Source organism: Poromitra crassiceps, assembly GCF_964638095.1.
Source record: "Poromitra crassiceps genome assembly, chromosome: 1".
In the NCBI taxonomy this organism is placed as follows: Eukaryota; Metazoa; Chordata; class Actinopteri; order Beryciformes; family Melamphaidae; genus Poromitra; species Poromitra crassiceps.
In genome coordinates, this window is record NC_139623.1 from 9668179 (window position 1) to 9677883 (window position 9705).

General features: G+C 49.3%; 1 protein-coding gene across 1 annotated transcript in view; it reads right to left on the reverse strand.

Moving 5' to 3' along the window:
- The window catches only part of plekhg4b (pleckstrin homology domain containing, family G (with RhoGef domain) member 4B), a 41183-nt gene that overhangs the window by 28472 nt on the left and 3006 nt on the right, over nt 1–9705 (reverse strand). Inside the window, exons 2-3 of the mRNA XM_083640137.1 lie at nt 4876–5073; nt 1651–2953 (exon numbers count right to left, since the gene is read on the reverse strand). Of these exons, the coding sequence (XP_083496263.1) occupies nt 1651–2953; nt 4876–5073 (1501 nt within the window). The remainder of the gene's footprint in view (nt 1–1650; nt 2954–4875; nt 5074–9705) is intronic.

Below are 9705 nucleotides of genomic sequence, written 5' to 3' on the forward strand. Positions count from 1 at the left end.
ATACACCATGGTAAGAAGCCACCACACAGAGTGAAACCTGGTTTCATTATTATACACCATGGTGAGAAGCCACCACACAGAGTGAAACCTGGTTTCATTATTATACACCATGGTAAGAAGCCGCCACACAGAGTGAAACCTGGTTTCATTATTATACACCATGGTAAGAAGCCACCACACAGAGTGAAACCTGGTTTCATTATTATACACCATGGTGAGAAGCCGCCACACAGAGTGAAACCTGGTTTCATTATTATACACCATGGTGAGAAGCCGCCACACAGAGTGAAACCTGGTTTCATTATTATACACCATGGTGAGAAGCCGCCACACAGAGTGAAACCTGGTTTCATTATTATACACCATGGTAAGAAGCCGCCACACAGAGTGAAACCTGGTTTCATTATTATACACCATGGTGAGAAGCCGCCACACAGAGTGAAACCTGGTTTCATTATTATACACCATGGTAAGAAGCCACCACACAGAGTGAAACCTGGTTTCATTATTATACACCATGGTGAGAAGCCGCCACACAGAGTGAAACCTGGTTTCATTATTATACACCATGGTAAGAAGCTGCCACACAGAGTGAAACCTGGTTTCATTATTACACACCATGGTAAGAAGCCGCCACACAGAGTGAAACCTGGTTTTATTATTATACACCATGGTAAGAAGCCGCCACACAGAGTGAAACCTGGTTTCATTATTATACACCATGGTGAGAAGCCACCACACAGAGTGAAACCTGGTTTCATTATTATACACCATGGTGAGAAGCCACCACACAGAGTGAAACCTGGTTTCATTATTATACACCATGGTGAGAAGCCACCACACAGAGTGAAACCTGGTTTCATTATTATACACCATGGTAGAAGCCACCACACAGAGTGAAACCTGGTTTCATTATTATACACCATGGTAGAAGCCACCACACAGAGTGAAACCTGGTTTCATTATTATACACCATGGTGAGAAGCCACCACACAGAGTGAAACCTGGTTTCATTATTATACACCATGGTGAGAAGCCACCACACAGAGTGAAACCTGGTTTCATTATTATACACCATGGTGAGAAGCCACCACACAGAGTGAAACCTGGTTTCATTATTATACACCATGGTGAGAAGCCACCACACAGAGTGAAACCTGGTTTCATTATTATACACCATGGTAGAAGCCACCACACAGAGTGAAACCTGGTTTCATTATTATACACCATGGTAAGAAGCCGCCACACAGAGTGAAACCTGGTTTCATTATTATACACCATGGTAAGAAGCCGCCACACAGAGTGAAACCTTTTTTTATTATTACACAGCATGGTGAGAAGCCGCCATACGGAGTGAAACCTGGTTTTCAAGCCCTCAGGTTGTGTCATTTAATATGTGAGAAGTGACGAGCCTTGGGCTGTTATGATTCAACCACCCCTGCAGAAAGACATACTTGTCGTCGATACTGCAGAAGTCTGAGTTGAGAAAACATATTACGACAAATTACCAGACAACAAAATTTACTAACATTACCAAGATTAAAATAAATAAATCTAATTTCCCTGTAATAAATTAGATTTATAGCCATCTGTTGTGACCTGTCTAGTGATTTATCTACACAGCTTGAGCAACAGTAGACCAGCACCTACCTGGCTCCTCTTTGCTGCTTCTCCTCTCAGAACCAGGAAAAGCTGCCTCCAGGTCCAGCTTCCCAAAGCGGAGGGCGTAGCCATTCATCAGCTTCTTGGGAGAGATGTTGGCCGAGCCCCCCGAGGAGGAGCGCTCCCGGTGACCTGCCTTCATCTGACCTGCCTTGTTAGTCCTCTCCAGTGACTTGGAGCGCCTTTCGGCCCGTCTCTCGGCGCTCCGCAAGCCCCTCTGCAAGTAAAGCAAGGGAGTGCTGGGCCTGGAGTCGTCCCCGCCCAGCCAGCCCCTGGCACCCAACCTTCGAGACATGTGTTCTCTGGAGGAGATGTGAGTGTCGGGGCTGCTGCCTGGCGTCACGGCTGCTCTCTCTCTGGGGCTGAGGCCGGCACTGTGCTCTGGACTCTCCTCCAGGATGGACTCTGAGCTGGATCCCAGGCTCATCGGGTTCTGCAGGGCCTCCATGTAAGATTTCCTGAAAAGTCTCCTGCTCTCAAAGGACACAGAGTCCCTGGGGAGGCGGCGGCGAGGGCCTGGGTTACTGAGGTCCGTGCTAAAGGACAGCATCTTGGACCCTGGCACTCGCTCTCTGCCGCCACCACCCTCCTCGCTGCCCTGTCCCATCCCACTCTCCTCAGTGGGTCTGTCCGTCGTGGCGCTGGGTGGAGCCACGTTGGTCGCTCTGAGGCTGTGCTGGCTCTCCGTTAGGTGGAGGCCTGAGTCCTGGAGGGCCCTGAGGGTGCTAGGGTCCGTGTGGGTTCTGTTGGTGGGGGTGGCGGGCTCAGAGAAGATGGAGTCCGCTCCCTGAGAGTGCAGAGACTCTCTGGAGCTGCGGTGGCTGTCCAGGGTCCCCGTGGATCCGCTGGTGCTGCAGGCGCTGAGGTGGCCACGGAAGCCGCCGCCGCCTCCGCTGCGGCGTGCCTGCATGATGGCGTCCGCCGTGCTGCTGACAAAGAGAGGGTTCACCACGTTCTTCCACGGCGTCCTGTACACGGCCGTGCCGGTGGTGAGCAGACAGTTCTGTAGCGGGTGCAGGTTTCGCTCGCGTGTCACATTCTGCAAGAAGTCAGCGGTGAAGACGCTGCCATACATGCTCTCTGCAATGGGGATTTCTGCCACGGCCTGGCCACTGGCCGACAGACATTTGATCACCAGCTTGGCGGTCTTGCGGCCGAGAGGAACTATCTGCAGGTAGAAGTCTCCTTGCTTTAGCCGCACTTTGTGCAGAGGGGCGAGCTGCAGGACCACCTTCTCGTGGATGCACAGAGGCCAACCCTCATGATAGAACAGCAAGCCTCGAAACCTCACCTGAGAGAAACAGAGAACTCAAAGTCAATATCCACTCCCATAAAACATGATTATCCTCCTCCGTGTGTGATAGTTGAGCTTTGCATCATTTCAACTGACATCTGCAAGACCATGTTCAAACCCTAACCCAAGACCATGTTCAAACCCTATCCCAAGACCATGTTCAAACCCTAACCCAAGACCATGTTCAAACCCTAACCCAAGACCATGTTCAAACCCTAAGCCAAGACCATGTTCAAACCCTAACCCAAGACCATGTTCAAACCCTAACCCAAGACCATGTTCAAACCCTAAGCCAAGACCATGTTCAAACCCTAACCCAAGACCATGTTCAAACCCTAACCCAAGACCATGTTCAAACCCTAACCCAAGACCATGTTCAAACCCTAAGCCAAGACCATGTTCAAACGCATGTTTCACTTCAATGGAGAGGCCAGATGTTTTCATGGGACCCACTGGATGAATCACTGTCAACGATCGTTCTACCAAGAAGGAAACCTGTCTGATCAGGCCTGGTTTCTTAGCAACCACAACATCAATCTTCACTGTGACACTATAAAAAACAGGCCCTTCGAGCAAAAAGACAGCGCTCTAGGCTTGACTCCCCCCCATCTCTTTTCCACTGGCTTCCTATGAAAGTGAAGGGGAGCATTGAGAATGTGATCTTCCACTGAAGCCTCTCTTATTGCTTGCGATACAAAAGACTCTCATGCGCAGCTAGCTGTTCTCCGGGGCTAGGCTTAGCTGAAACTATGGCTCTATGGTTATCGTCACAGTGTAATCACAGCTAGCTGTTCTCCGGGGCTAGGCTTAGCTGAAACTATGGCTCTATGGTTATCGTCACAGTGTAATCACAGCTAGCTGTTCTCCGGGGCTAGGCTTAGCTGAAACTATTGCTCTATGGTTATCGTCACAGTGTAATCACAGCTAGCTGTTCTCCGGGGCTAGGCTTAGCTGAAACTATGGCTCTATGGTTATCGTCACAGTGTAATCACAGCTAGCTGTTCTCAGGGGCTAGGCTTAGCTGAAACTATTGCTCTATGGTTATCGTTGCAGTGTAATCACAGCTAGCTGTTCTCAGGGGCTAGGCTTAGCTGAAACTATTGCTCTATGGTTATCGTCGCAGTGTAATCACAGCTAGCTGTTCTCAGGGGCTAGGCTTAGCTGAAACTATTGCTCTATGGTTATCGTCACAGTGTAATCACAGCTAGCTGTTCTCCAGGGCTAGGCTTAGCTGAAACTATGGCTCTATGGTTATCGTCGCAGTGTAATCACAGCAGAGATTAATACAGAGGAATAAGGTTTCAGTAACCCACAGCAATCAAAGCTTGTGAGAGCGAATATTGAGTTTCAGTTTGGACCAAAGACCCTATGGCAGCCTCTCAAGCAGACCACAGCTTCTCTCTGTTTCCCAATTCAGAGCGAGATGGCTGGCTGGTATTCAGCTTGTTTTCTGAACAATAATCAACTCTGTCTCAGTCTGATGCTCCCCCCTCCTACTCAGCAAAGATATTCACACTCATCAGCACTGTTCTCACATTCTCTTTCTTTTCTCACAAACATTGTGTCTAATCACTCCAATGCCCCATCTAACAAGACGTGTATTTATTCCAGATTTGAAGCGTTTAGGGAAGTAAATGGTTAACATGGCCTGATATAGTGAGACACACTTTTGTGGTGCTTTTGGTTGATTTTCTCTTCATCTTGCTGCCCTTTCCTCAGCCTTTTCTCTCACGCAGAACGGGAGCCAAAAAATGATCTAAGCTGAACATCACAGCACTAGCAGTCCTGCAGGAAATCACTGAGGTTCGTACCAGGACAAATATTGTTGCGACCCAAAGTCAATTCAAAAACAAAATCATAAGAGGAATTGTTGAATTCTTTGATTTAACATCAGATCCCATGATCTCCCAGCCACTCACACAGGTTTCTTGCTGGATGATCTGCAGGATCCTCTTGGCAGGGAGCAGGAAGTCAATGAGGCAGCGGAGACCGTCTCCGCGGTACTGCCTCTCCACCACGCTGAACAGCTGCCACAGCACGGTGGCAGCGGTGGCGCTGAAGGGGGGGTACAGGGTCGACAAGGTGCTCTGGATACAGCTGTCCAAAGACTCAGAGTCCTGAGGGAAAGACAGACAGCTGGGTGAGGATGGATGTATATATAATATATTTTATCAAGTGAAGTCTGTGCTACTGAGGGCATGTTACCAAGACTGCCCAAAGCCTCTGCTCCACATATGGCTATTATTTCCCCAAAATAGAACATAACATTATTTTTGAACATATGGCACAGAAAAACACAAGTCTCTGAATCTAGATAGAATCAGTAATGCAAACTTATAACGTCACGAAACAGCAAAAACAACTCATGCACAAATATGGGCAAAGCGTCCTTCACATATTCTTATTTTTATTACTGTATGTAGTGGGAAGTGGAACAGTATCAGTGTATTCATTGTACATAAGCACAACTACATAAACACATATGCTCGCATGCGCACATCCATTGCTGTGCATGGGCACACATAGCCACACAGTCAGGAAGTTTGAACATCACAGGAAATGTCCGCCATGATAGTCTTTCCATCAGAGAGGGGGGAAACACCTGGAGGGAGTGACGTCACTATGTGCCGACACAAACAGCAGAAGTGGAAAGTCCAGACTGGACTCCAGTTGCGTTCCCTTGGCTGGTTGGTGGAATGCTACCCTCTAATAACAATCGGGTCAACACTGACTATTATATGACCCTCACCTGACCCGGGCCACTACACATGTCGAGACACGTCCCACACCGTGACAGGGGACGGTTGCAACTTGTCCATGACTGAGACGGGACAATGGGGATTACAGTTATCCTGGATGAGGTTGACCTGGTCTGGTAGTCATGTTCATAGTTCAAGCTGTGACCTTCCTCTCAGCAGCCACAGCCAAGGCCAAACACCCCCTCCGCTATCTGTCTTTCCCAAATGGAACACAACATTGGAATAGAGAGAGACATCTGTCTCCGATGATAACCACACGGATAGATACACTGCCAGGGAAAGTCCAGCACACTGACAACAGAAGGTGGGGGCTGAGGATGCAGTAGGGCTGTTTTGGGACTTTTACAGTTTTCTTTTTTTGTTTTTTTTGTTTTTTGGTGCCCGCAGTCAGGCCACTCACTGAACAGCAGGCCAGGTGCCGCCTACTGGTTTACTAGTGGTTGTATTACTTTATTCAGGGTTAAAGTGGGTGCATCTCATTGTAAAATTGGACTCGGCCCAAATTGGGCTTCAAACGGCCCAAATTGGGCTTCAAACGGCCCAAATCTGGCTTCAAACGGCCCAAATTGGGCTTCAAACGGCCCAAATCTGGCTTCAAATGACCCAAATTGGGCTTCAAACGGCCCAAATCTGGCTTCAAATGGCCCAAATTGGGCTTCAAACGGCCCAATTTTTTCGCCTCCGCCCTCCGGACGCCGGCACGCGTGTCGGCCCATATCGGCCTGGCCTGCTTGGTATCTAATGCCCGGCCTGAATTATGATCCCAGTCCGCCCCTGTACTGTACAGTCAGCGCCAGCGAGGAGTTTCACCATCAGGACGTAGTGCATGATGGGAGGATCACGCTATTCCACCCAGTTCCCCTGAACAGGCGCCTCAACCGACCAGATGAGGTGCAGTGACCAGGACTCATATACTCCACCGGCTTCCCACCCGCAGACATGGCCAACTGTGTCTGTAGGAACGTCTGACCAAGCCGGAACCGGAAGTACCGCTGCCAGGAGTTGAACCCGTGTCTCCACGGTGCTAGGTGAGTGCTGGGTCTCCACCGTGCTAGGTGAGTGCTGGATCTCCACGGTGCTAGGTGAGTGCTGGGTCTCCACGGTGCTAGGTGAGTGCTGGATCTCCACGGTGCTAGGTGAGTGCTGGGTCTCCACGGTGCTAGGTGAGTGCTGGGTTTCCACGGTGCTAGGTGAGTGCTGGGTCTCCACCGTGCTAGGTGAGTGCTGGGTCTCCACAGTGCTAGGTGAGTGCTGGGTCTCCACCGTGCTAGGTGAGTGCTGGGTCTCCACGGTGCTAGGTGAGTGCTGGGTCTCCACGGTGCTAGGTGAGTGCTGGGTCTCCACGGTGCTAGATGAGTGCTGGGTCTCCACCGTGCTAGGTGCTAGATGAGTGCTGGGTCTCCACCGTGCTAGGTGAGTGCTGGGTCTCCACCGTGCTAGGTGAGTGCTGGGTCTCCACCGTGCTAGGTGCTAGGTGAGTGCTGGGACTTTTACCATTGAATGTCAATGTCAATGTTGAATTTACAGGACAATAAAAAAGTGTGTATAGAAAGTATGCAGTGAATTGAGCCTGCCAGGTGCAGAATCCCTGTTTCACCCATTGTAGAGACGCTCTTGTTGATCTATGCAGTTCAGCACCATCAATTAGAGGAGAGTGACTAGAGTTCAGTGCATTGGTCCACATGCCACAGCTCTACTACAAGGCATCCATTGTGCACTTGGCCTCTCTAAGTGCTGTGTACTGTACAGTGTTGGTGCCCTGGAACAAAACACCCTCCTCCATTAGCTGCCAGCCTTAGTGAGACAGAAATGTCTCTGGGCATTAGTCACTGTTACACCAGGGAGGATGAGAAGAACGTGGCTTTTATTGGAGGAAAGCTAACAAAGGGAGGAAAGCCCTCACTTCAAAGTTCATGACAGCCCAACAAGTTGCTCCTCAGGTTCCCAAGGCAGAGAGAGCACTGGTCATGACTAAAGGGTTAGGGTTAAGGTTAGGGTAGGTAGAGAGAGCAGTGGTCATGACTAAAGGTTTAGGGTTAAGGTTAGGGTAGGCAGAGAGAGCAGGGGTCATGACTAAAGGTTTAGGGTTAAGGTTAGGGTAGGCAGAGAGAGCAGAGGTCATGACTAAAGGTTTAGGGTTAAGGTTAGGATAGGTAGAGAGAGCAGGGGTCATTACTAAAGGTTTAGGGTTAAGGTTAGGATAGGTAGAGAGAGCAGAGGTCATGACTAAAGGTTTAGGGTTAAGGTTAGGATAGGTAGAGAGAGCAGGGGTCATTACTAAAGGTTTAGGGTTAAGGTTAGGATAGGTAGAGAGAGCAGAGGTCATTACTAAAGGTTTAGGGTTAAGGTTAGGATAGGTAGAGAGAGCAGAGGTCATGACTAAAGGTTTAGGGTTAAGGTTAGGGTAGGTAGAGAGAGCAGGGGTCATTACTAAAGGTTTAGGGTTAAGGTTAGGATAGGTAGAGAGAGCAGAGGTCATGACTAAAGGTTTAGGGTTAAGGTTAGGGTAGGTAGAGAGAGCAGTGGTCATGACTAAAGGTTTTAGGGTTAAGGTTAGGATAGGTAGAGAGAGCAGAGGTCATGACTAAAGGTTTAGGGTTAAGGTTAGGATAGGTAGAGAGAGCAGAGGTCATTACTAAAGGTTTAGGGTTAAGGTTAGGATAGGTAGAGAGAGCAGAGGTCATTACTAAAGGTTTAGGGTTAAGGTTAGGATAGGTAGAGAGAGCAGAGGTCATGACTAAAGGTTTAGGGTTAAGGTTAGGGTAGGTAGAGAGAGCAGTGGTCATGACTAAAGGTTTTAGGGTTAAGGTTAGGATAGGTAGAGAGAGCAGAGGTCATGACTAAAGGTTTAGGGTTAAGGTTAGGATAGGTAGAGAGAGCAGAGGTCATGACTAAAGGTTTAGGGTTAAGGTTAGGATAGGTAGAGAGAGCAGTGGTCATGACTAAAGGTTTAGGGTTAAGGTTAGGATAGGTAGAGAGAGCAGAGGTCATGACTAAAGGTTTAGGGTTAAGGTTAGGATAGGTAGAGAGAGCAGAGGTCATGACTAAAGGTTTAGGGTTAAGGTTAGGATAGGTAGAGAGAGCAGAGGTCATGACTAAAGGTTTAGGGTTAAGGTTAGGGTAGGTAGAGAGAGCAGAGGTCATGACTAAAGGGTTAGGGTTAAGGTTAGGGTAGGTAGAGAGAGCAGGGGTCATTACTAAAGGTTTAGGGTTAAGGTTAGGATAGGCAGAGAGAGCAGGGGGCACCTGTTCGGGGGGACGGGAACTGGTGGGAATAGCGCGAAAAGAAGTGGCTGGCAACTGCGCATGTCTCTGAGGAAGCATGGTGCTAGTCTACGGCTCTCCCCAGATCAGCAGAGGGTGGAGCAGCGACTGGGGTATGTCTAGCTTCACACCCTCACCAACTGCGGTGTGTGGTTGTGTATGTCTAGCTTCACACCCTCACTAACTGCGGTGTGTGGTTGTGTATGTCTAGTTTCGGACCCTCACTCAGTGCGGTGTGTGGTTGTGTATGTCTAGCTTCGGACCCTCACTCAGTGCGGTGTGTGGTTGTGTATGTCTAGCTTCGGACCCTCACTCAGTGCGGTGTGTGGTTGTGTATGTCTAGCTTCACACCCTCACTCAGTGCGGTGTGTGGTTGTGTATGTCTAGCTTCAGACCCTCACTCAGTGCGGTGTCAGTGTGTGGTTGTGTATGTCTAGCTTCACACCCTCACTCAGTGCGGTGTGTGGTTGTGTATGTCTAGCTTCACACCCTCACTAACTGCGGTGTGTGGTTGTGTATGTCTAGCTTCGGACCCTCACTCAGTGCGGTGTGTGGTTGTGTATGTCTAGCTTCGGACCCTCACTCAGTGCGGTGTGTGGTTGTGTATGTCTAGCTTCACACCCTCACTAACTGCGGTGTGTGGTTGTGTATGTCTAGCTTCAGACCCTCACTCAGTGCGGTGTGTGGTTGTGTATGTCTAGCTTCGGACCCTCACTCAGTGCGGTG